General features: G+C 40.8%; 1 protein-coding gene and 1 long non-coding RNA gene across 21 annotated transcripts in view; one reads left to right on the top strand and one right to left on the bottom strand.

Moving 5' to 3' along the window:
• Rbfox2 (RNA binding fox-1 homolog 2) overlaps positions 1–26,996 on the top strand; it is a 267,810-nt gene that overhangs the window by 104,278 nt on the left and 136,536 nt on the right. Inside the window, exon 1 of one of the 19 annotated variants that reach the window (XM_047550782.1) lies at positions 22,422–22,634. The exons of the other annotated variants lie outside the window; for them this stretch is intronic. Coding sequence (XP_047406738.1) covers positions 22,620–22,634 — 15 coding nt within the window. The 5' untranslated portion in view covers positions 22,422–22,619. Of the gene's footprint in view, positions 1–22,421; positions 22,635–26,996 lie in introns of those variants that run through there. 19 annotated transcript variants of the gene reach the window in all.
• LOC124983475 (uncharacterized) lies at positions 4,989–10,693 on the bottom strand. 2 transcript variants are annotated; one of them, XR_007108447.1, is made up of 3 exons: positions 10,471–10,693; positions 9,537–9,647; positions 4,989–6,692 (listed from the first exon to the last, which is right to left on the bottom strand). It is a non-coding gene; the product is annotated as an uncharacterized LOC124983475 (long non-coding RNA). The 2 variants fall into 2 exon arrangements; XR_007108446.1 differs by having other exon boundaries at positions 4,989–5,680.

Genomic DNA, 26,996 nt, shown 5'->3' with positions numbered 1-26,996 from the left:
CACTTGCCTGGTATATGAGAGGCATGGGTTTGATTCTCAGACACATATAAATGAATGAAATAAAGGTCTATCAACAACTTAAAATTTTTTAAAAAATTTCTCCTTTTAGGTTCTTAAAATATTTTAAGGTAAAAATAGAAATCATTCATCAAAGGAAATTTATAATATATAGCTGACAAAAAGAATAAAATTGTTTTCGTACATTTATCTTTCTGTTGTTTGTTATTCTAGTCTTGTTTCTGTACAGCTGTGTTTGCATATATACACTTTTAAAATCCTTAAGGATGTTAATCGTATTACACAAACTTTAGTAATAGGCATCCAGATCAGTCCAGATCTGCTGTAGATGTCTTTTCATGTCATTAGCTGTTTCTACAGCATTGTTTCATGACTGCTTAGTGTTCCATTGAAGGGTGTAAGGTTCCATCACAGTTCTTTCTAAAGTTTGTCTTAAGTTGTTTTCATTTTATGATGTGCTTTTGGGAAGACTAGAATACTGAGTGATGTGCCACTCTGTGTAAACAGTTTATCCAGAGTGGCTTAAAATATCATGATTAAGGTGATAAGTACAGATTATGTTTGAGAGAACATGGAACTAGAAAGGCAACCCTAAGCATGTTTGAAGTTAAAGTGAATCCAGAAATAGGAAAACAAATTGAAGCAAAAAAGCCAGAAATAGCAGGCATGGACTGATGACTAGTGAATGAAATGGGTTAGAATAAATAGGAAAACAATTATGACCAGATTGAAGGTGCCAATAACTTGCTTTTTATTGTTGGCCTTTTGACATGTAGGCTGACTTGCTTGCTGAATGACAGCCTGAGAAAAACTGGATACACCGTTTCTATAAAAAGCATTATAATTAATTGTGTACTTTCAGGTGCTAGGCATTAATCATTTACATAGATTTTCTTGTTTAATTTTTTTTTTAACAGTCACATGCATTAGATGCATTAGGTGGTGTTTCCCCCATTTTATAGACGTGGAAACTGAGAGTGAGGCTTAAAGTAACTTGGCCAAATGCCTTGATTAGAATCCAGATTTTTTGAAACTCCCAAACCTGTGTTTTTATTCTATCATTTATCTTCATTCCTTTCCTTGGTATGGCAGGTGATTTGCTTGTGTGTGTGTAGGAGTGATTTTACTACCTCTGATGGACAAAGGGAAACTTGATATATAAGTTTCATGATAGAGGACAGATGCTTTAAGACCAGCAACTCCTGCCAGCCCAGTTGTCATCTTGGGAAGAATGTACACCTGAGTTGGATACTGTGGTGGAGCAGAGAATGGAGTAGCAAACGGAGCAGTTGCTAGGAAGGAGTGAGGGCAGGCGAAGGAGGAACTGCTAGAAGGATCTAATCTCCCCCATTAAATTGCCTTTCCTAAAGAAGGTTGTAATCTCCTTAGGACATCTTAAAACATTTTTATTAGGGTTATAATCCACATATTACCCTATTTGCTCACTTAAAGTGTATAATTCAGAGGCTTTTAGTGTGTTCACAGGGTTGTTCAGTGATCCCATAATCAGTTTAGGACATTTTCATCACACCACATGAAACCTCATCTCCCTTAGTCATTGCTTCCCAATTCTCTTTACTTCCTACCCCCCAGACCCTGGCAACCACTGGTCCACCTTCTGTTTCACCAGGTTTGCTTGCTTAGTATGTAGTTCATGTAGATGGATGTAATACAGTGTGCTGTCCTTCGCGTCTAGTGTCTTTCCTCTAGTGTAATGGTTTCATGGTCCCTCCATGTTGTAGCAGGCACCAGGACTTCATTTTTCTGTTGCTGGATCATGTTCCGTGTACAGCGACACCATATCTGTGTGTGTGTGTGTGTGTGTGTGTGTGTGTGTGTGTGTGTGTGTGTTTTACCATTGGGAAAGCATGTTTTTATGTTAGGAAGAGAAAGTTGAAAGGAATGGAATAAATAGGAATTCTTCTTAAATTCAGCATGGGAGAAATAAGGAAATACTGTGACTGTCAGGCCCCCTTGAGAACTGCCTCTGAAGGCACAGGTAGTGGGCCTGTGGCACCTGCTGCTTCGTGGGTCATCTGTGGCAGAGAAGCAGCTCTTCTGACCTGGACGCGTGCCACATTCAGTGAGCTCACTGTTTAGACCCTGTGTGTCAACCACTGCCATTGCCCTACAATACGCTCACATGGAACTGGAGAGGCCTTTGCTGATCTAATCTGGATATGTTTCCCTCGGTTCCTGCAGCTTGGGGTCCCCAGAGAGTCCTCTTTAAAGAGCTGCCAGTTTGTTGACGGCTGGCTGTTGTAAGATTATTTTTGACCATTTGATTTGCCCAGTGCAGATTATAGCCATCTTTCAGGTCCCAATCCATTGGTCAGAAACAGTAACCATCATTCCTGTGTTTTTGGAATTCCTGCCAACTCTAAAGCCTGCATGTCTTCTTAACTGGAGTGTTTAGAGAGCTCCTTTAGCAAGCAAACCTTCTGCCCTTCCCGGTACTGGGTGACTTTGCTGTGGTCCCATCACTTCCCATTGCTTGTTTTCTTGGTTTAGTATCCAAGGATCAGGGAGTACTGACTTTCACAAAATGAAAGGTTTAGTTTGGTAAATTGTAAAACCTTTTACTTTGTACTCCAGAAATGTTTTGACTTGCCTTCCACTGTGCCTGAACTTTGTCTAGTTTAGAGAGTGAATAGTAATCACTTGTTTTAATACCTTGGCGCTTTAATGACATATTTATCCCAACACAGAGACAGAAACCCAGGCTAAAATTCAGCCTGGTCCTCAGGTCCTAAATCATCGAATATCAGCTGGATTTAGTGACATCACTCTTGTTTGTAGATGGGGAAACTGAGTTTCAGGGAGGTTTAGAGGATTTCCTGAAGTCCATAGCTGCCTTTTATTCGTACAGCTCTGCTAGTGGCACAGCTGGGGCTGTGAGATGAAGCCTTCGTTCTCAGTGCAGTGCTTTCCCCCAGTGTACTGCTGTTTCCTGATGGACATGCACAGTCATGACCAAGGAGTGGCCCAGCCCTACTCTACTGCGTTGATGCTGCAGGCTTTAGGTCTGAGAGAGAGAATGTGACGTATTGGAAGTGCAGTGATGAAAATTGTCAGTCGAGGAAGAGAGCAATAGTACGGGTTTGTGAGAGTGAAGAGCTGTGGCTCACAGAACCAATGCCCCTACCCTCATCCCCATCACTGTGTCCAGTTAGGATATTTGGTTTTGATTATGACTGTAATTCCTTGAGAGCCTCCGGTCTGTTTGCTGAAAAATACGTGTGTGGTGCACTAACCTGGCAAGCAGTCATCTTGTAGTGCCTGCCTGACAGTGTTTGGTCATGGGTGTCAGCACTGTGCCCAGTGTGGTTTCCCGGGTATAATGTGAAGAGACCACATGCCTTCTACAGTGCACATCCCCTGACCCCTCCTGTCATTCTTTGTGTATGGAACTCCAGAATGTCCCCCTCACCTTCCAGCACTCCCCTGCCCTGTGATCCTCACAGATCTATTCAGTGTGACTGTTGTTGCGGGGGTAGATTTAGGTGCAGCCTCTTCCCAATATGACGCTTACACAAAGCCAATCCCTCTTCAGTACCCCTGTCATGCCTGCCTTTCGTGGTGTCCTCCATCATGAACTTCTTCATGGGAAGAGTCCTGTCTGTCACTTTCTTCCCCATCTTTAATATCTTCATCTAGTAGTCGTTGGCGTTCTCGTGCTGCTTGCCACTCTATGGTGGCATGAGGAAGGCTCAGGAGTGCTGACAGGCCGTCACCTGGCAGTGTCATTCCTTTATAGAGGTTGTTATATAGCCCTCAGTTATGATTTATAGCAACAGCTACTATATATTGAATGCTTACTGTGCATTAAGTGTGTACGTACCCTGTCATACACACCCTCAACTCCTCATTATCTTAACGACCACTCTCCTGTAAGGGGGATGGGTAGAAGCTGTACTTCACAGGAGAGACTGAGATTTAGAGAGGCTTAAGGAGTGGAGTTCCAAAGTGGTGGAACAGGTATTTAAACCAGACCTGCCGATACCGAAGTCAGTGCTTTCCATAGCTGTGCCGAGCCTCCTTGAATACTTAATTTCTTTCTTTTTTTTAAAATTTATTTTTATTGTAAACAAATGGGATACATGTTGTTTCTGATTGTACATGGAGTAACAGCATACCATTTGTGTAATCATACATTTATATATGGTAATGAGGTTTGATTCATTCTGTTATTTTTTCCTCTCCCCCACCCCTCCCACCCCTCTTTTCCCTCTATACAGTCCCTCCTTCCTCCATTCTTGCCCCCCTCCCACCCCCCATTATGTGTCATCATCCACTTATCAGTGAGATCATTCGTCCTTTGGTTTTTTTGAGATTGGCTTATCTCACTTAGCATGATATTCTCCAATTTCATCCATTTGCCTGCAAATGCCATAATTTTATTATTCTTTATAGCTGAGTAATATTCCATTGTATATATATATATATATAGCACAATCTGGCTATTGTGAATTGAGCAGCTATGAACATTGATGTGGCTGTATCACTGTGGTATGCTGATTTTAAGTCCTTTGAGTATAGGCTGAGGAGTGGGATAGCTGGGTCAAATGGTGGGTCCATTCCAAGTTTTCTAAGGAATCTCCACACTGCTTTCCAGAGTGGCTGCACTAATTTGCAACCCCACCAGCAATGTATGAGTGTTCCTTTTTCCCCACATCCTCACCAGCACCTATTGTTGCTTGTATTCTTGATAATCGCCATTCTAATTGGGGTGAGATGGAATCTTAGGGTAGTTTTGATTTGCATTTCTCTTATTACTAGAGATGTTGAACATTTTTTCATATATCTGTTGATTGCTTGTGTATCTTCTTCTTGAAGTGTCTGATCATATCCTTAGCCCATTTGTTGATTGGGTTATTTGTATTCTTGGTGTAGAGTTTTTTGAGTTCTTTATATATTCTGGAAATTAGTGCTCTATCTGAAGTATGAGTGACAAAGATTTTCTCCCACTCTGTAGGTTCTCTTTTCACATTGCTGATAGTTTCCTTTGCTGAGAGAAAGCTTTTTAGTATGACTCTATCCCAGTTATTGATTCTTGCTTTTATTTCTTGTGCTATGGGAGTCCTGTTTGAATACTTAATTTCTGATCGTTCCTGTGTAAGACGGCTGAGTCACTGATGTTTCCTGGGATTTATAAGTGAGACATCTGTGTTAACAAAAGGCATTTAGCATAGTTCAGATTAAACTTGACTTTGGGATTATAGAGTGAGGACATAGGGAACCACTGCCACTTATTTCCTGGATCTGATGAGTTCTTGGCCCGGTGCTGAGGGATCTTTGCCCTTTGGGTCTAGAGTGGTTTCAGGTCAGTCATGGAGACTCCATGGTTCCACAGATGGGTCTTTCCAGCAACTCCAGATTGTTTAGGATGAGCCTGGGGAGGGTTTGGCTCAGTTCTGGTTCTGGGGCACTGACATGGGGCATTAAAGGTGCCCAGGCTTTAACCTCTCAGCAGGAAACTTTCTCTGCCGTTTTGGCCTCGCCCTCATGTGCATTATGGGCGTCTTTGTGGCTGTGAGAACAAAGGTAATGCAGTTTTCATGTCTCCTTGCTGTCTAGTCCTGTGGGTCTTCTGGGGCCGAATGGCTGCCTCTCATTCCTTGCACAGAACTGATTTTTGTGTGAAGCCTTGAAATGGGAGAAACTGCTGAGCAGAAAAGAGTTGTTGGGAGTAATAAGATTTTGAGGAAAGGCACCCATTCTGTACCCGCGCCTAGGGACAGAGAGCATTGCCAGGACTGAAGGCTTGCCTTGACTACTTCAGTTAAGTGGCCCTGTCCTGGATTAATAATTGGTTGACCTCCCAGTGGACTTGGCCAGGTATTGGGTTTCTCCCCATAAACCAAGCCCGCCTTTCCCCTTGTTTTGCACATGTGTGCTAACATAATTACAGAAGAGTTACATCGTGAAACAAGACCCCCCCCCCCCTTAAAGGAAAGGGCCCCTCTTAAAGAGGGTGGAGAAAAATTCAGGGGGAATGTGATTGAATAGTTCCATCTTTTCCAAAACAGCAGAGTTTGAAAAAGTGGGAGAGTAGAAGTCAGCAGGCTGGGTTCTCTTTGTAATGCCAAGAGGAAGAGTGTGGCGGAGGTTGGGATATCTAGCACCCAGGGTACAAGCAAGCATTGGGTACTTATTTTGTGCTAGAGAAACCAGCATGAGTTACTAAGAATCTTGAAGAACAAGGGTTCTCTTTTTGATGAGGGTTAGAAGTTACCGTCTTTCAAGATTGGTGTCAGGTATTTAGAAATATTTCACAAATTTAGTTGAAAATCAGAGCAGATGCTCCTGCTGTTGTTTACCCATGGGGATCCGGTGACATTCTTCTCCCTCTTTCTCTTCCCACCCCTTTGAGAGCCAACCAATCACATGGAAGAATGGATTTCAGTGCCTTTCTGGCCTCCTCCCATACAGCTCTCTGCGCCTAGTGAGGCTGAGCGTTTAACTCTTGGGTGTCTGAATCATAGGCCTGGTGACGATGCAGTGAGCCTGTTTAGTCTGTGTTGACTCTGAGTCGTCCCCAAGGGGATGTGCCTCATGAGGCAAGATGCAGTGCATCGAGCCTGAAGGAACCCATTTTCAGTCTTAATTCTGCCAGTAACCAGCAGGATAACCTTGGGAAAACTATTTTCCCTTCTTGGGCCTTGATCTCCTTTCTGCAGAATGACAGGGAAAGGAAAGGGAAAGAATGAGTGTTGATGATGTATCTCTGTGTGTGCCACCAGCATTTTGTGCATTGCTAGGACCCGAGATTTGGGGAAGAGCATTTGACCTGTATTGAAGGTCTACTCTGAAGCAGTTTGCTTTTTAATTGTCAGCTTACTAAATTCTCACAACTCAGCAGGGCAAATGCTGCTCACCCAGTTTTATAGACGAGACAAGTGAAGGCTGGAGAGGCTGTCCAACTGGCCCAAGGTCACTTAGCTGGGGAGGCCCATCTGGCTCTTCCATTCCACTGCACTGGTGAAAAAGCCCTGAAAGGCCTGCCAGCGTTTTTGCTCTAATAGTCTGAAAGCTTTAACTCCGTAACAGCTCTGAGTCCTGACCCACAGAAGGACCAGACAGCCTTGCTACTTGAGAAGCAGATGGCTTAGATATTCTTTCATCACTTGAAAGCATCAAAAAGAAGATAGCGTAGCAATCAATTTTCTCCTTCCTCCATGGAGTTTGCATCCTGTGCAGCAGCTCCATCCACCCTCACTACCCGCCTTTCCTCATGCAGATGCAGATATTTCCTTTTCTCTTTGCTTTATGTTTGTAATTGCCAGCTGAGCATCTCTTACTTAGTGGGTAGAATTTGGAGGAAGATAGCTTTTCTATGACACACATATAGCAATGTTGGATTTATCCTTACTTGTAACCTGTGTGTGTGTGTGCATACACATACATAACCTGTTATAAGCTTCCCTTTTTGAGCTTTGTTTTTTGCTTATCCTAGCTGTTCAATTTAATAGGGACACCTTGCCCACTAGAACACTTGTGTTTCTTTTTTGGTAAATTTTTCTTTTCAATTCAGAGAGCCAGGTATGGTAGTGTGTCCTTGTAGTCCCATCTACTGTGGAGACTGGCATAGGAGGATTGCTCAAGCCCAGGAGTTCAAGGCCAGCTTGGGCAACATAGCAAGACCTGTCTCCAAAAAAAGAAAAGAAAAAAAAAAGGAGGGAGAAGCACAGAGAAAATAGCTTTTTTTTAGGTGAATTCTTATCAATATTATTACCAATCTAAAAAAATACAGAAGTCATTTTCTGTCTTATTGTAGACTAGGAAAATGATAGGCAAATGTTAACAGTTGTAATATACCAATTGAGGCACTGGCCTAGGTCTTGTATTTACATTACATTTCTTATTTTCATCATAACTGCATTCATAGATAAGGAAACAGAGACTAAAGAGGGTAAAATTTTTGCTCAAGGTCATAGCTGGTGAGTTGTGATTCAGCAGTTTGATTCCAGGTCTGTTTTGCTTCTAGACCTAATTTTTTTCTTTGTTGCCATACTACTTCTGCAAAATGATCTTAAGAGTTCATTTGATCATCTGGGCCCATACCTCAGCTCTGATCACCTCACAAAACCCATATTGTTTCTTTGAAAAGAGGAAATGCTAGTTTATGTGATAAACTCCACAACTAAGAAAAAAAATTAAGGGAAGTATTTTCTGGTGTTCTAACCACTGTGCTCAGGAGCAGGACTGGGAGGCACTGGGTTCTATTCTCAGCACCGCGTATAGATAAATAAAATAAAGGTCCATTGTCAAATAAAAAGTATTAAAAACAAAAAAACCTCAGGAACACTTTACCATTGAGCTACATCCCCAGTCCCCTTTCGCTTTTATTTTTATTTTGAGACTGCATCTCACCAACTTATTGGTCTTATCATCGTCTTGCCCCAGCCTTCCAAGTTGCTGGGATTGCATGCATGTACCACCACACCCAGTTTACTGATGTTCAGTTTGAGTTACATTTACTGAAATTTAAATCTATCCCTTCTTATAAGTGAAAATGCTACAAAAGTAGTTACTCCCCATCAAATACTGTACTGTTAGGAGATTTCAGTGTGATTTAGGGTGGATAGGAAGGGGTAGAGCCTTAAAAGGATGAGTAGTATGTGGTTAGAGAAAAGCAGTAAGTGTTTTCTTGCGTTAAGGAAATGTTATTGTTTGTCCTATCACCTGGTACATCCTGCGTTCATCATTTCCCTGAGCACCTGAGAATGACGATCGGAATCTAGTACTTAAGCCGGGTATAGTGGTACACACCTGCAGTCTCAGCGGCTCAGCTGAAAGCAGGGGGATCACAAGCTCAAAGCCAGCCTCAGAAAAATCGAGGTGCTCAGTAATTCAGTGAGACCCTGTCTCTAAATAAAATACAAAAGATAGGGCTGGAGATGTGGCTTAGTGGTGGAGTGCCCTGAGTTCAATCTCTGGTTACCCCCCACCTCCAAAGAATTAGGGGGAAAGAATTCAGTACTCGATGCCCATGTACTTTTCCCTGCCTGTCTTTAGGAATTCCTTGTGATTAAACTCTGCTGTCTTTATATTGAGCTTTCCCAGTCATGTGCTATGGAAGATTCATGTAGGAGAAGCATTCTTACTCAACAATGAAGTATTTCCACAGTTCTACATTTGTACAGTGTTTACTGTGTGTCTATGATATACACTTGGCATGACACTCTTGGTATGGAGATGAATAAGATAAGGTCATTTCCTTTAGGTACATACAATTGAGTGAAATTTTTAGTCTCATTCAGGACACAGACCTACAAACATGGGAATTAATAACAAGAAGCAAGGTATACTTAAGATTATAAATAAAATAAGTGAGTCAAAGACAGCAAAGAGATCAAAAGGGTTAGAATTTGCCAGAGAAGTAAAAATAGTTAATTTAAAGTTTCATTCAGAGTATAGAGTAGGTCATGGTTGGAGTGAGATGGGGTATGGGTCATGGCAGAGGTAATGAAGGGATACAGTAAAAATGGCTCACTGGATTAGAGCCAGGTACTCACGCTTCATGCCTTGTGGAATTGTTGATGGAGTCATCGCCTGAGACTGGGGTGGGGCGGGGGTGGGGATCCCATCGATTAGCATTTTAAGTGGAGAATATATAATGCCAGCAGCTAATGTAAAAAATAAACAGTGATGACAACTCAATCCCTGAGATTACAGTTTTTAGGAAAAATTTAATTTCTTATGTTAATCTTTTGGTTTCTTTGCTTAGCTTCTTCCTCTTTATTAGAGGATATAGTATTCTCTGTATTAAAACACATGGGCATTTATTCTTGGTGGATTTTTGAAACTTGGAAAACTTAAACCTAAATCAAACACTGCTTAAGACTAACTCAAAGACTCTTGCCATTCTCATTTGCCCTGCGCAGGATTTACTCATAGCCTTATTCTAGATGATTGTTGAATCTACACATTCCTTCCCCCAAACCCACCAAATGAAGATTCCTCTCTTTTCCTTTATAAGTTCCTAAAACTTTCTTGGAGTTGGTGGTTTAGGAAAGGGAGATTCTTTTCTCACCTCACCCCTTAGTAGTTTGATTTAAGTACCCTACTGAGATAAAGGTAAATATGGGAAATTTCAGGATGAAAGGAACATTAGAGACCAGAGAAGTCAGGGGAGGTCATATCAGGCCTAAAGTGGAAACTATGTTACAACCTAAGCAAGGCACAACTGATAGGTCTATAAATAGGATTTTATCTCCTCAGAAAATTTCTGGCATGGTTGTGTTGGGGACTATAATATTTGCTAAAAATAAACTGTGTTTCAGAAATAATTAAGCCCCACTGAATTCATTTATGTTATTAAAAGTATAGTCACAACCTGAAAATAAGTTGAACATGTATTAATTTTTAGAAACAGGTGGCTATTAAAACCATTGGTGAGATCCAGGATAGAGTGGTCTAGTACATTCTAGCATGGATTAGATAGATTACCTTCTCAGAGAGTAATGTTATTTCCATTTTTCCTGCTAGTTCAGAAGACCCTCAACCCCCTTTTCGTACATTCAGAGTCCTACGCTGGCATTGGAGCATAGCGGTTCATCTAGGCAGGCAGGTGGGCAGTTCTGTTCTCCAGGAAGCTCACAGTGAAGCTGCTCAGATGCGCCTGTTCAGATAGGAGCTAAGTCAGCAGCAGCAAACCCTTCAGCTGTCTCAGTCTGTGTCTCACATTCCTCCTATCCTGATTGTAGCCCTTTAAATTGTGCAGCAAATTCTTGGCTTCTGTCTGCCTGTCAGCTAATCACTGTCACCCCTGAATAGCCTATTTTCCTCCAGTTAGTATTTGTAAAAATTATCTATTAATTTTAGTATTCTCTTGAAAGGCTATGAAATTCTGAAATTGAACAAATAGTAAAATTGCTTAAAACATGTTTCTTAAGATTATTTGACCATGAAACACTTTTCAAAATATAGTGATTAGACAGTGTAGCACTGGTATGACTCATGTACAGTGAGTGTGTGGTTTAAAATAGCCACCAGCAGCGGGTCTCAGAAATGAGTTAATGGCTACAAGAAATGAACCCATTTGCTTTTTTCCAAACTTTAAAAATATTATGGAAAAGCTAAATTATTTTTAAGTACAAAATTTAAAGAAATTAGACCATCTTAAAAGCATGATCCTACAACATTGTTAAAATTAAATAAATCCTAACAATTCGATTATCAGTCATTAAAAACTGTATGTACAGGACTGGGGTCGTGGCTCAGTGGTAGAGCACTTGCCTAGCACGTGTGAGGCACTGGGTTCGATCCTCATGAAAATAAGGAAATAAACGTATGTGTCCCATCTACAACTGAAAAATAAATTAAAAACAAAAACAGCTAAATACACAATGGCTTTAGTGCACAGGTTAAATAAATATGGCCTTTCTGCCTCGGAGCACTTTTAAATGATAGGTTGTTGCATACTAAGAAGCAGCTGTATATTTGTTTAGTATTTTTCTATTGAATGAATAAATTCTTTTTGAGTGAAGAAAACTGTAGTTAACATCAATTTAAAAATTGGTAGAGTACCTATTGACAACTCGTAAAATGCTAAAGCAGGGTTGTATATTTCAAATGCATTGTACCCCTGATTGCTTTAAGCCTTTTACTACTTTTGTTCTTATTTTCCCCTTTTAACCACTCACCTCCCTTCTTTTCCCCAGTGCTTTAAAGAAGGGAAATGACGTTCACAATACAGTATTTTCTGAAGAAATGAGAAAGTAAGAAATAGGCTTGATAAGTTCACAGAATTGTTTGGGCCCCAAACCTAAGTATCTGCCTATTTATTTGCTTCTATGTAATATTTTTTGTTTTGTGCTCATTTACTATTTGTCTGTTAGTAGTGTAATGGTGGGGCTAGGGAGATAGCTCAGTTGGTAGAGTGCTCGCCTTGCAAGCACAAGGCCCTGTTCAATCCCCAGCACCACAAAAACAAAACAAAACAAAAATGTAGTGGCACGCATAGCATAAATACATAATGGCTTAAAATACTCCGATGGGTCTGACAATATTCCTGTCATGTAGGCATTGCCACTCCCATTTTTCAGATGGAGAAAATGAGAGTATGTATTTGACCATTTCTCATTATTAGAATTCAGGGATGATTATGTTAAAATTTTATTTCAGTCATTTTGGTGCAGAATGTTTAGGGGCAGTAGGTTAGGGTGATAGGCTAATTGACTTCTTGGTCTAGACTTCCTATTTGACTGTTAACTTTCTGTCACTGAGACAAAACACCTGAGATGATCAACATAAAAGGAAGCTTATAAGTTCAGAGGTTTCAGTTCCTGCTTATTTGACTCCATAGTGTTTGGGCCTGTGGTGAGATAGAGCATTATGTGTATGTGGTGTAGGAAAGCTTCTCACCTTGTGGCAGCCAGGAAATAGAGAGAGAAAGAAAAGGAAAGAAAAGAAGAGAAAAGAGAAGAGAAGAGAAGAGGGGAGGGAAGGGGAGAGAGGAGAGAGAGGAGAGAGAAGAGAAAGGAGACGAGAAAAGAAGAGAAAAGAAAAGAAAAGAAAAGAAAAGCGACTCCGGTCCCAGTGTCCCCTTCAGGGGCCCACCAGCAGTGACCTAACTTCCTTCCATTAGACCCTACCTCCTAAAGGTTCCATCACCTCCCAGTAATGTGGGCCTTTGGGGAACATTTAAGATCCAAAACTGTAACATTGACATTTTAGGACTCTCTGACAATCTTTTGGTCATTAAATTTGCATACTATTGATGCACGTAGAGTTTCTGTTGTTTCAAATGAAATTGAATTTTAATTTGTAGACTAGTTTATTGTTGAAAACATTATTTAGAATTAAGTTCCACTGGATTTAACAGAAACACCTCCACCCCAAAAGGGAATCAGCTAAAGGTGGAGCGGAAGGGAGAGAGGAAAAGGATTGTTTTTCATTAAAAAAAAAAAAAAAAAGGCTAGAAATAGGTAGTCCCGGGTGCTGAGGGGTGCACCATGGATGGAGGATGGGGTCCTTCCTGCTGTTGCTTCTTTGCCTGTAGATGCAGTCTAGATGGTTACTAGAGCTCCAGCCATCATTTCCCCATTTCTGTGAAGCAGTTTGAAGGGAGGAAAAAGGGGTATCTCCTCTCCTGTTTAAGAAAAAACTCGCAGGAAGTTCTAGATAAATTTGTACTTGTATCTCATTGCCTATACCTAACTGTAATGGAGGTTAGGGGACAGAGTTCTTTTTTTTTGAGATGTATGTGGTAATGTACTAGAGTGGTAGCTGGTTTTATTACTAAGGAAGAAGGTTCTTAAGAAAGAATATTGGGAAACTATTAGGATTTTCAGCCTCAGGGCCTATCAAGAGTGACCTGATCTTGCTCCCACCTGGTGTAAAAGACTATTTTGTACCTTCCCTGGGAGACTTTCAACCAGTCTTTGCCATATTATCCAGGAAGGTAATTTTTTTCTCTTAAATTTATACGTATTTTTGCAAAGTTTTTTTTAAAGTTAAATAATATGAAATAATAAGGATCATTGCAGTTTCCATTTAAATTCAACTTTTGAGTTTTTTGAAATCTGTTAGATTATTGGGAGTTCAAGTATGAGACTTTAGTGATAATAAATATAAAGGTGAAATATTTAAGAATCTGATCATAGGTAAAGGAAAAATTGTTGAAACTTGGATAAGCATTAAGTTATACATTTTGGGAGGATTGAGAACTTGCTTTTTCAAAATTAGAGAATATTTAGTTTTTTAAAAAAATAAAAATTTATATGAGTAAAATTTTCAAAAGGTAAATAATGGTCATATGGTGAATAGTCACTCCTTCTTCCCCTCAGAGGCATTGCTGTTGTAGCCTTCTTTTGTATAATTCTTCCCTTTTATTTTTCTGTTTTAAACTGTTGATGCTGTGTTATGCATAGTTCTTAACCTTTCTTCTTTCTCTTAATAATATATATTAGACTATTTCTTAACTGTATTTTAAGAGCTTCCTCATCTCCCTCCCACTCCCCAAAGACTCCGTAGTGTGATTGAATGATAATTTGTGAAACAGAATGATCTTGTCTTGTTCATATTAATTAAACTGAAGTCTTGACTTGAATTTATGAGGATATTAGGAATGACCTCTTTTTGGTGGTTGAGTATCTTCCTGTTTTTTAAGGACCAAGATGTTTAAGATTTAGTCATTTTGGAAAGAAATTCTTTTAAAACATATTATATAATTTATTTTTTCTCAACAGGAAAATGGTGTGTACTTTTTAATAGTTTTAACAGTTGTCAGCACCCATTATTGTTCAGGAGTTTCAGAGAGTAGTATTTCAGGAGCCTTGCTAGTTTACCTTACTAAATGGTGCAATTTATCATCTGTGTGTTTTTGAAAATACCTGCTTTAAAATTTTTTTCCTCCGGGTCTCCTTTGTTCCTGATGTGACTACTTCTAACATAGTATTCCTCTTTCCTCTGTTTTCTAGTTTCTGTTCCTATTTGCCTTTTGAATTTTTGGTGTGCAGTTAGCTAGAGAGCCGGGCAGAAATATTCCTAAAATAAAAATAAATTCAGAAATAAGTTCTGTTGGGACTTTCCTGCTGATGAAGGCACCTGCACATATTGATATTCTGGATGGGCCTTTTTGCTTTCTGGTTATTACCATGGTTTAGAACAACTCCTGTTCGATAGAACATTCTGTGGTAACAGAAATGTTTTATGTTTGCCCTGTCTGTTATGATAGTCGGTAGCACTTGATAATGTGGCTAGTGTGACTGAAGAACTGAAATTTTAATTTTAATTAAGTTAAATTTAAATAGCCACACACGACTAGACTCTAGTTAATTAACTTATCTAAATCAAGCTTGATTAGAGTGGAGCTTGAATTGGGATACCATTTTTTATTGTGCAGAGAAGAATAAATGTGTAGCATTAGAGGAGAGGCAATTTGGAATGTTGATGTTTGAATTAGCTTAAAGTACGTGATTCAGTTGGAACTTTTTTGTATTACATTATGATTATTTCAAACCATAACATTCTGAAGCCATTATGCCGTCATGTATTTATGGTTGTAGCTATGGTAAAGCTGTAAGTCCTTTTGGTAACTAGGGCAAAATTAGTAACACTCCAACTTTATTTATAGAACTTGGTTAGACAGTTGCCTGAGTGCCAGAAACGCCTACAAATAACTTTGACCTTCTGTAAGAAAAAGTCAGGGGATAAAATGTTCCATAGTAGAAGTTTTCAGTTATATCTGATATATATAAAACACTACTTTCTTTTGGAGAAATATATAACAAAACAAATGTATATATAATTAGAGATGTTAATAACTGTTAGGAAGAACATAAACAGGCCTCAATAATTGAAAATAAGGAATTGAGGAGAAGGACCTCCAACTATATGGTCTGGAACACTTTATTAGAGGAAGTGATATTTAAGCTCTGCCCAGCCTTGCAAAGAATGAAAGGGTAACAAGGGAGGATTTCAAGAAGAGGGAATAAAGGGACTAAACGGGTCTTGGGGGAGAAGGATGGACCTGCTATAGGTTGGGAGATCAGCGTATTTAGAGCAGTAGTTGAACAAATACAATGGTATGAAATATGACCACCTCCATGTCACGTAGGACCTTAAGAGCCATTATAAGGAGTGTGGATAGAAAAACAATGTAAGTGTTATGAGATGCTGTAGAAATTAGGGGGATGATATGATCTGAGTTTTGTTTTAAGAAGTTCTCTTGGGCCAGGCCTAGTGGCACATACCTATAATCCCAGCTACTTGGAGGTAGAGGCAGGTGTTTCACAAGTTCCCAGTCTAGGCCCTGCAATTTAGTGGGATCCTATCTCAGAATAAAAAATAAAAAGGGCTGGGGATGGAGCTTAGAGATAGTGGTAGTGCTGCTGGGTTCAGTCCCTAGGACTGCAAACAAACAAACAAACAAACAAACAAAATCCTTCCCCAAACAGAAGCAAACAAAACAAAAAACAGAAAAATGCCCCTGTGTCTGGTGTGGGATGGGTGATGAGTGTTTTGAAGGGAAGCAACAATGGAAGTGAGGAAACTACTGTGGTGTTCAGGAAAGAGAGGAAGATAGCTTGAGTTGAGGTGATGGCAGTTCCAGAGAAATCATGCACAGGCCTTGCTATGAGTTGGACACGAGGGGTGAGGGATAGGGCAAGGGTCCTCTGGCTTTCATAATTGTAGGTAGTGACTTCCTGAGGTAGGCAGGGCCATGGGAATACTAGATTTCAAAGGTGAAGGTGGTGGGTATTTAAGGTTTCAGCTTTGGGCCTGTGTGTTTGACATTCCTGTGTGACAGTCATGTAGTTGTATTGGAGCATGCAAGAGGGTTAGCCTGGGAGCATAACTTGATAATATTTAGCATGAATCAAAATGATGGAAATGGGTAAGGCAACCCAGAGAGAGGGAAGAGAATGACCCAGGATCAAGTGCCTAGGGATATCTTCTTTTAAAAGATTTGTGGAGGGACAAGCCAGAAAAAGAGACTTGAGAAAGAATAACCAGTGATACGATAAAACCAAAAACCAGATTGTAGTAAGTACCATAGGAGCTGGAAGAAGAGAATGTTTTAAGAGGACTGCCAACTTTTTTCGACCTGCTAAGAAGCCAGCCAAGTTGAGGATAGCAAAATGTCCATTGGATTAAGTAATATGGACTTAGTAAACCTTGATAAGTTGATTTAAAGGGGTGGAGGGCTTGGAAACTTTATTTTGAGGAGATAAAAGAAGAAATAAGAGGTGAAGGAGAAAAGACAGCTCTAGACAACTTTTGAAGCTTTTCTGTGAAGCGATGAGCAGAGAAATGGTAGGCAGCTGGAGTGAGGCAAGGGGGCAAAGAGAACATTTTGAAATCTTGGCTCATTTGGTCATTTACCTGCTAGTGGACACCTGCGCCTTCAATGTCCTGCTTTGCTCTTACAGGTCACTGCAGTGAACTTCCTTCTACATTGGTGGGGATTTTCTAAGGTAGGCCACTTGGAGGTGGAATTGCTATGCCATAGGCTGTGCATATTGCAAAAATTAATGGGTACTGCCACCCTGACCTCCAAGGTAGTGGGGCCACTTTATACTTTGCCCATCAGCATGTGAGAGCACAGGGTAGGTTTTCTAAAGATGGGACATGTATCTGTTCAGGCGTGACCATGATGAGTGAAAAGGGGCAAGAGTGATGATGGAGGAGAGAATGGGTAACTGACTAGCAGCCAGGTCTTCACTAGGGGATGCTAGGGGATGGCCTGCAGGCATAGGCAGTGAGGCAGGCAGTAGGGGGAGAAGCACCTCCTTCATTGTGCTCACTGTGAGCAGGAGGAGGTGCACACATTTCTAAGTAGCATTATCAACTTGTGGTGAGAAGGTGCTGTATGAATGCTTCTCTGTAAAATGACATATTTGGATAGATCAGCCAAGAGTTGGTGGTGGGGAGAGAATGAGACAGGAGGAGAAGGCAAGGAATAGTCACTTTCAAGAGTAGGAAAGTTTCCAAAGACAGCTTTGGTGGGATTGCTTGGCACTCACAAGTGCCCATTGAGGTCTGTGATCACGAACATGCAGTGAAGTCCATCACCTTAGTTGTGTGATTTTCCTTCAGCAGGGTTGAGCTGTTGGAACACAGGCGCAGAGAAGGCAGAAACTTGCATTCAGCCACATTTGGAGTTCTGCCGGGTGGCAGTGATGAGAGGACAAATGGTGGAGGGCATTTGCAAGACAGGGATTATAATTATGGACTGTGGAATCAAAGTGGAACAGAGGAGGGAGTGGAGGAGAGAAGTGGACTGGGTAGATGATGAAAAGTGACAGAGTTAAAAACTCCATGGGATCCCAAAGTGTAGTGGAGGGGACACCAGAGCGTCAGTTGGGACTCGGGAGACAATTTGAGAGAGTAATGGAGACAGGGAAACAGGGCTTTTAAGATGACATGGTTTCCTGTTTAGGGATGGCAGTCCTGAGTTCCCTAAAATTGGAATAAGAGTTCTAAGAAATTACCTCTCTGCCCTTTCCAAGAGGCCAGATTCAAGATGCACCCTTCCTGCCGTGTGTATGAGCAGAGCTTGTTTTAGACATCCTAGGAGGTGATTGCAGTTCACAAGAGTTTTCAGGACCATTCTGTTCATGACGGCACTAGTGCAGCAGTGCTCCGGCCAGTGCCACATATAACCTATGTGTCTAAGTCCCACACCTCTCTCTGGTGTTGCAGTGTAACTCTTGGGATCACGGCAGGGGTGGAGTACAGGATTCTACCAGGGTAAAATTTCCAGTGATTTTTGCCAGTCTCCATCAGATTTTATCAGTGAATAAGTTTGGTGTAGAAATGGTCTTGGAGTCTTGAAAACTTGTGTTTAGCTTTGGGCACCTTTAATTCCCAACTGTGAAACCATGATACATATTATTTAAGTGCTTTGAGCCTCAGGTTCCTTTGACGTGTGGAAGAGATGATGGGGTCTCAGTGACGTTATTGTGAAGACGCAGTGTGAATGCCTGCAGAGCTGTTGCACACAGCATGCTCCCAGTTGATAGACGCTGGCGGGGGCAGCCGTGTTGACAGTCAGATCAGCAAACAGGTGTGGAAGACTCCCCAGCTTGTCTTCCAGAGTGCCTTGGATCTGACTGGAAAATGCAAAAACCATAATCACCCCTACCCTCCCTGTGTCTACCTAGATGAACTTCTCAGGCTTCAGTGTGCAGTGTGCATAGATGTTCCTGGGGCTTCAGGTATAACATTGATTTTGATTCTGTAAGTCTAGAGTGAGGTCTGAGATTCTTCATATCTGAGAAGCTTCTAGTTGATGCTGGTCCAGAAGGCATACTTTTTTTTTTTTTTTTTTTTTTTTTTTGTGGTGCTGGGGATTTGAACCCAGGGCCTTATGCTTGCAAGGCAAGCACTCTACCTACTGAGCTATATCCCCAGCCCTAGAAGGCGTACTTTGAGTAGCAAAGTTCTATTAGAGAACTGCCCTGTGGGAATCCTTGCTATTTTAAACTGAGAGAAAATGAGCTTTAAGAACCTTATTCTTTCAACCTTTTTTTTTTTCTTTAAAGTCATTCAGTGGACTTCACACATCCCCTTCTGTAGTCCATAAGGTGGTGAGGTTCTGTTGTCTCTCCCAGTCCTCAAAATGAAAGGAATATAAATTATGTAGAGGGTTCTGTCAGATTTCGTTTGAAAAATTTCAGTGCCTGATTTCTCAGGTGTATTTTTCAAGAATCATACTGGCTCCCCACATGCACACACTTTCCTCTGCATGCCTCACAGTCACAGAGAAACTTGTAAAACAAGTGGTCTCTTGAATTATTAGATTTTGAAACTGAATCTCAAATGTGGCTCCAAACCCTCTCTACCCACCAGACTTTATGTTGTAAAACCCAGGACTTTCAAAAGCAGGGATTCAAATGCATTATAAGGCTAGAATTATTGGCAGCCCCCATATTGCTATCCCAGATTATCTGATTTTTCTTTCTCCCAAGTCCAGCATGCCAGAGACTTCCTCTGCCTAGAAGAATTCCTTCTCCAGTGCTCAAATTGACACGTCCTCACCTCTGAGCTAATCTGGATGCTGATAGCTTCAGAGTGCAGTCTGATAAAATGTCCTCCTGGTGGAATGCAGTGTGTGTGCATCTCAATCTCTGAAGACTGAGATCCTCCCCAGAGTGGCTTCATTGTGTGCAATCCTGAGGCCCTTCTTTCCCTTTTAATGAGAATCCTACATAGCTATTAAACACAGGCTTCCTTATTTTAATGATTAAAGAGAATTTTTTTTTTCTCCTTTCTCTTTGTGTCTTTCTGTATTTCTTCTTTTTTTTTAAGGTAGGAAAATATGGGCATGCAGGAGCATGCATGCACAAGATCATTAGCTCATCTGTGGGGTTGTGTTTTGCATGCAAGTTTGTGAAGGAAACACACAGAAGAGTTTCTTTTCTGACCAAGGCTGTCCACCTAATTTATAAATTTATAATCAGGAAAGGAGCATTAGAAATTTGCAAACTCTTCTTGGGATTCCAAAGGAGTTTATAAATGGTTCTACCCATGGGAATTTTGGAGGTAATTTTCAGAGTTTTTATGACATATTTAAACTTTGATTACTTCATTTTGAGGATTTCTGTGTATTTTTCTTTTTCTTTGCTGCAGATATTTTTATCTTTTTCCCATCCCAAACTTGATTAAAAGATAACACCATAAAATGACAGTATGACTATTTGTGATTTTATGGTATTTTATTGTTGTAGTTAAGGATGAACAAGTGTTAAAATAAACACTCTTCACCGAGTTTGAAAATATGGCAGCCTCTTAGTGTGATGTTACTATAGTTATGGCTTCAGATTTGGGGGTTGCTTTGAGACAGGAAAACTGCATTATGCATATTGACTGTGGATATATATATAAGAGTTTTAAGTAACAGTTCATACAAAGTCAATATTTTTTTTCTTTACATTCAAATTTTTTTTTTAAAAAAAGGCTGCTGGGGACATAGCTCAGAGGCAGAATGTTTGCCTAGCATGTGCACAGTCCTGCCTAGGCTCAGTCCCCAGCACTGCAAGAGAAAAGGAAGAAAAGGCCAATTCAGTTTTAAAGCTTGGAATTTCTTACTCCTCTTTTGTACTAGAAATGAGGTAATGCTGCCTTCAGAGAAACTGAGAGGTTCTGTATGAAGAAAAATAAAAGGTTTGGGTGAGGCTGAGAATCCCTGCCCCACCTCTCCAAGTTTAAATGAGAATTGAAGGCAGGAGGAGAGGAAGGCACCGGTAAGCATCCTGCGGTGCAGGAGGCACGTATTTAGCATGGAAGAAAAGGAAAAGTGCCCTGACTTCTACCCTGAGAGAGCAGGAAACTCCAGGTCAGCAGGTAACTAGGACCAAGCACCACAGTGGGAAGAGAGTGAGAGAATGCCCCTCAGGCCTGCATGGGGCCTGCCTGGAGTACTGCAGACCTTACTTGGAGATTTCCTAAGCTGGAGGGAGCTGTCTCAACATGTCTGAGGGGAAACCAGAACCCTGGGCAACTGGAAGGCAGCAGGCCTCTTGTTTTGGTTCGGTTTTGATTTTGTTTTGTTTTTCCTTTAATGAGTTAAAGGAGTAGAATATGCCTCAAAAAATAACATTTCGAGAATGTTTTGTGTATCTAACATGTTCTAGGTATTACACAAAAGACTTCCTGGCCAAGAATAGATGAACTAAAGCTAGTTCTTAGGTTTCTACCCTGAAGGGTGAAAAGGAGATAAGATTGGCACTCCTGAGTACCTTTAGTAGTAAATGGCAGAAGTGCATGTCATGTTACAAACCCCAGGCCCACAGAGGAAGGAGAGCCACTTACTGCTAGGGTGGGCTTTTGAGTTGGAACGTGGGGAAATGGGTCAGGAAGGTAAGAAAAGAGCATGGGCCTTGGCTTGCAGAGGAGAATTCAGTTATTTTCTGAATAAAACCCACTGATTTGATAATACTTGTTCATCATTGTATGTAATGGACGGAAACTTTGCCTGGCACATAGAAAGTACTTAGGAAATGTTGGAACTGAACTAAAATTGGACAATGTGGTCACCAAGATCACGGCAGATAGCTTACATAGTTATATCATTTGATTTAATTTAATTACAGCAACCAAACAGTTTTTTAAATTCACTTTTGGGGGGAAACAGAAGTCTGAAAAAGTTAAAAAATTTTCCCCAGGCCACAATGATAATAATTGTATTATCAGAATCCAGAGTTCAAGCCTAGGCCTTTTACCCTGCCCCTCCTGCATACCTAGTAAAATATCTGTAACATACTAGGGGCTCAAGACTCACTTGATGCTAAAACACTTGTCATTTGTCCCTTCAGAAGGAAGGCTGTTGTTGATCTGAACTAGGAAAGTAGTGATTAAAAAAATGAAAAATCTATTCAAGTGTATATCTAAGTTTGCCTGTGTTGTAGAATCTTATAGAATTAAGAATTTTTATAGGCGAAGTGATGTAAAGAATAATAGTGGTAGGGCGATGGTGCGGGAAGGGAATGTGACTCTGAGCAGGTTCTGTGGTACATGCTTGGCATCTGTTAGGGGATCAGAAAGAATCGGGTCAGAGGGGAAGATTAGAACACTTGCCTCGATCTTGGAGGGCAGAGTTTTTTGATTGCTTCATTCATGTTTAAGGCACTCATCTTAAACTAATTTATGTCTAGCTCTAGAAACTGGTGCTGGTGGTTTATTACCAACCCCACCCATCCTTGTCTTCTGCAATAATCTTTGTGCATGGTGATTGTATTTCTAGAAGTAGAATGGCAGAGAGATTCCCTGAAGGCAAACACAGTGTGGTGCACACTCCAGTTCAGACACTAGGGGCTGGGAGCTCAGAGAGAGAGAGAGAGAGAGAGAGAGAGAGAGAGAGAGAGGAGAGAGAGAGAGAGAGAGAGAAGAGGGAGAGAGACAGAGGGAGGGAGGAAAGGGAGGGTGAGAGGGAGGAGAGAGAACAACAGAACAGTCAGCTGGAGAGAAGGGAGGAGGGGGGAGGAGACGGTCGTTTTTTAAGAATTTTTTAACTCAAGTGATTTCGGGGGGTTTCTCCCCACCCCAATCCCTTGCCCCCCATTCTGGCACCTCCTTTCCCACGGTTCACTGAAGTGCCTTTTTGCAGTCCAGGATCAACGGACCGCTGAGTTTGAGCAGCCTGGTCTGACATGATGTACCTCTGGGTGAGTACAGTGCTGTGGGCGAGGGCTTGCACTTGCACTTGCACATATAAGGAGTGGAAAGCTTGAGGCTCTGCTCCTGCACAGATGGCCTTCCCCACAGGGCACAGACTGCCACGTCCCCTTCTTCGCACAGGTGTCAGGTTTTTAAAACCTAACAGTGCTCGAGACATTGGTGTTTTGCTTTGTTTTGCTTTTGAATGTTGTTTATCTCGTTAGACTTAGGTGCGAGGGCTGAACTCCCAGAGCAGTGCCATCCCCTGGGCTTGGTATAGGTTTGGAGAAGGCAGGTGGCCAGGTGAAAGGAGCCAGTGACTTCAGGAGCCACAGTCTTCCTGGTGGGTCAGGATTGACTTGTATTATGCTTTGGGGGCACTGACCTTGATAATCAAGCCATGTCTTCAGATATTGGGAACCAGTAGGTGGCACGATCCTTAATTAGGAATAAGTTTTTATGTAATAATTTTATTGTCCTTCACAATAGTCTTATGAAATGGGTCATTGCTATTAATAAAATTGTATGAGGAAAGTAATTAAGTCACAGAGTCACTTGCCCATGGATAGAAATCAAATCTAAAGGATCTAGAATAGTAATTAATAAGCAGACATTACAAAGCATTTTATATTTGCCAGGAACTTAATATGTACCTTACATCATTTTTATTTACTGTTAACTGTATCATTGTGATTTGAGATGGAGGGAAACATACTGTGATTGGAGAGATTTGTAAATTATGAACAGTGATAGCTTTTAGGAGAATGTCAGGGAAAATAAAAACAGAACCACTCTCTATCCCTTTTCATTTTTAGTTGTGAAAACAAGAACATCTATAGTCCCTTGCAAAGATGGCGGTGCTACTCTCTTGAGTAGATAGCTGTTGTGTGTTGCTAAGGGAGCCTGTGAGATGGGATGCCCTTGGCCACAAGCCAACTTTTGAAAGTTTCTCTTTGCCCTTTGCCCTTCAGCCCAGATGTCTGGAATTGCAGGAACCTACTTGGCTCAGACAGGCTAAATTTATAAATATCAAAAGGCAAACTTTTTAAATAGGGGACAGAGCATGGCCACAGAGGAAGGGAGTGTGTGTGTGTGTCTTTGTGTGCTTATGTGCGTGTGTTAAGGAGGTGCTTTTCCTGCTTCTTCCTTCACATGACCTTGGAATGTAAATTCCTCCCCTCTATTGATTTATTTTTGCAGTGTTCTATTTATGAGAACCCAGAGAACTGTTCTGAGACACTAATGTGTGTTGAGTTGTTTTCACCTGCCTAGTGGTTGGGATTGAACAGTATGGTCAGGCTATTCTGTCTTTTGATTGTTTGGAAGAGGAGTTATGAAAGGAAGTAATTTGAATTAATCTCATTTCTACTCACTTATGTTTGATGAAAGCAGACAGTGACAGTCTCCTTAGTTATTTTCTTTGTGTGCCTCTTATAGTTATTTATATATTTGTCTGAATCCTCTTATTAGCCCCAAAACAGAGCTTCCCAACCAATTTGCTGTATATAGGATTGAGATGCAAATATGCAAGGATAACTATTCCCCACAACCTCAGAGCAGTCAGTCAGGTGGGGCTTGGGATTCTCCCTGTCATATTGACGGTGTGCACCCTCATTTGCCACTGGGTACCATAAAAATATTACCATTTTTCTATGTGTGCCGTGACACCCGAAAATTTGGGTCACATCTTCTACAGGAGAGAAACTCTGTCTCCTTATTATCTGCATTACCTAGCCCAGCGCCCCACACATTTGTTGAATTCCACAAAGATGTCCAGAGGATAAGTAACTGTTTAACTCTGAGATACAGAGACAGAAATCTCAGTGGTCAAGCATTTGGTCAGAGTCTCTGAGGAGCTGTGCAGAGGCAACTTACTGGATTAGAAATAGATCAGAGCTCTGGCCCAGGTCTAGACAGGACCAATTGAGGTGAGCTAGGATCAGGCCATGTGACTTTGGGCAGTCGTTTAAACTGTTCTGGGTCTCGTTTTCCACATTCAAAGGTAACAGGATTGAATGGAACCCCTCCTGATCCTGAAATCTGTTTAGTGAGTTTTATATAGCAGTAAGTGTGTAAACGACGCTCAGTTGCTGAGGACGTGTAGGTCCTGGCGAGTATAAGAAAGCCGTGAAGCTGCATCACCACTGTTGTCTGCCTCTTGGGTACCAGTAGTGAGTCAGAGGCACCATTTCTGAGCACTCTAGGAAAGTAGCTCAGCTGTTCAGTTTTTCATACTCTTAGTGAGGTGAGCATTTGTGGAACCTGGGGCTCTGAAGAATAAAAGATACAGCTCACCCAAGCAAGAGTTTTCGTGTAGTCAGATGTGACACGTCAGTCTGGTCCTCTGCGTCTGGAAGACTGAGGTAGAATGCTGTCTCTGACTCTGTATATGCCTCTCTGCCGTATCTTTCCTGTTCCGTTGGCTCTCCTTTTTGGTGAATTTGGTAACATCAGTGGGCAGCATAGTTTGCTGCAAAGAGTATGGGAGGTTCAGACTTCTCTGAATCCCACTGTTTCCAGTTGTGTGGCTGTGACAAGTTACTTGACCTCTCTGAACCTTAGTTTCTTCATTTGTTATATAGGGAAATTAATGCCTACCTTGTGAGATTGTTGTAAAGATTTGAAATAACCTACAAAACATGTTTAACAGCGTATGCCACACCGTCGATGGTTATTAAATACCTAGTGCGAGCCAACCTTTTTCTTTTGACATTTACAGACTGCCAGTAAAGAGTGTTAAATCTGTTGGGTCGAGGATGTCTTTGCATTCACATAGGGATAACTTAGACATATACCAGCTAGTTTTATATGAAATATTTCCCCCCTTTTGTTTTAAGTACTCCTCATTAAGGTTGCCTTCTGTTGGAGAATAACCCCATGACTTGTTCTAAACTTCATATTTTTTTTGAGGGGTTGCGTTATTATCAAGCATTCATTATGTCATTTATTTTCCTTGTCTCATCTTCATCCAAAACAGGGAGAGGAGACAGACAGATGGACACATAGATATGATTCCTGTACTGAGGGAGCTTACTTGTTTGATGATTATATAATTTATAACCAGTAAACAAAATCTTACTTTACTTATTTAAATTCCCAGAAGACAGGATGTGAACTGATTTTAGCTAGACTGGCACCAGCCTTTTTCTTACTCGTATTCTACATGGATGAACTTCTGGATTGCATCTCAAATCATTGTTTTGTCATAGATCAATTCTGTCTTCTAAATAAATCAGTTCAGCTAGTATTTAATGAATACCTGTAATGCGTAGAGCCAGCTGTTACAGATACTAAGATGATTAAAGACATCTTGTGTTCTTAAAGAATTTGTAACACGACGATAGGGTGTGTACACAGATAATAATGATTTTTGTATGATGCTATTCGATTAAGAAAGTTTTTATATGTTATCTTATTTCATCCTCACAGTATCGCCAAGTTGTATCATTATCGTGTTGTACAAGTGAGGAAAGAGAATGAGTATGTGACAGTTAATAAATGACAGACCTGGAAACTCAGTCCCATCTTTTTAAAAGATGGCTTTTACTTCTTTCACACTGTCTTCTTTTGGGAAAAGTTGTTGTCTTAGATTTATTTTGTTTTAAACTGCCTGATTGAGTTATAACGTATCAGTTAGGCCTAGACCCCACATGCTGTTCACCTCCCCTCTTGAAGTTAGCTGTTATCTTCATTTCATAGACGAGAAAGCAGAAATTTAAGTAACTTGCTGAAGTCGTGTAGGTTAGCACTGGCAGCCTCAGTATTTGACTCTGGTGCTTATGGCTGTAAAGTGTATTACCCCACACAGAACCTTTTCTCTTACTTGTTCAGAAGTTTCCAGTCTGTCACTGCTGCCATAGAGCATGACACAGGGATAGAGTGTGGAAATGAAAGTAAGGAAACCTGAATTCTGTGTCAGTCACCATTAGTTACCTGACACATGCTACTTGACTGTACACCTTGATTTTCAGGTCATGAAAAGGTTGTTCTTGGGAACATTCATGGAATAATCCTTAGAAAACTACGTATCAGCCATTTTAGAATAAAGTAACAACCAATGGCTTTATCATAAAACTCGGAAATCGTGGACTGTGAGCCAAAGGCAGTTTTTGTTCTCAGTTGTGCCATTTACCAGTGTATGACCTTTTTGAGCATTTGTTAGCTGTTATCTTCATTTTCTAATCTTTAAAATGAGATTAACTTATGATTTAGACGTGTATAAAAGATTTTTTAAGCCATTTTGTGCTAAGCAAATATAAGATAATAACAACAATAGCATCTTTTAATTCAGATTCCAGTCAGGTTATTCTTTTAGTCCTCACTTTTTACTACTGTCTTGCTATTCTAATTGGTTTCCATGATCAGAGAAC

The sequence above is a fragment of the Sciurus carolinensis genome, chromosome 4 (assembly GCF_902686445.1).
Source record: "Sciurus carolinensis chromosome 4, mSciCar1.2, whole genome shotgun sequence".
NCBI lineage: Eukaryota > Metazoa > Chordata > Mammalia > Rodentia > Sciuridae > Sciurus > Sciurus carolinensis.
Note: the sequence above shows the minus strand (reverse complement) of the source record. Positions and strands in the feature narration are given on the sequence as shown.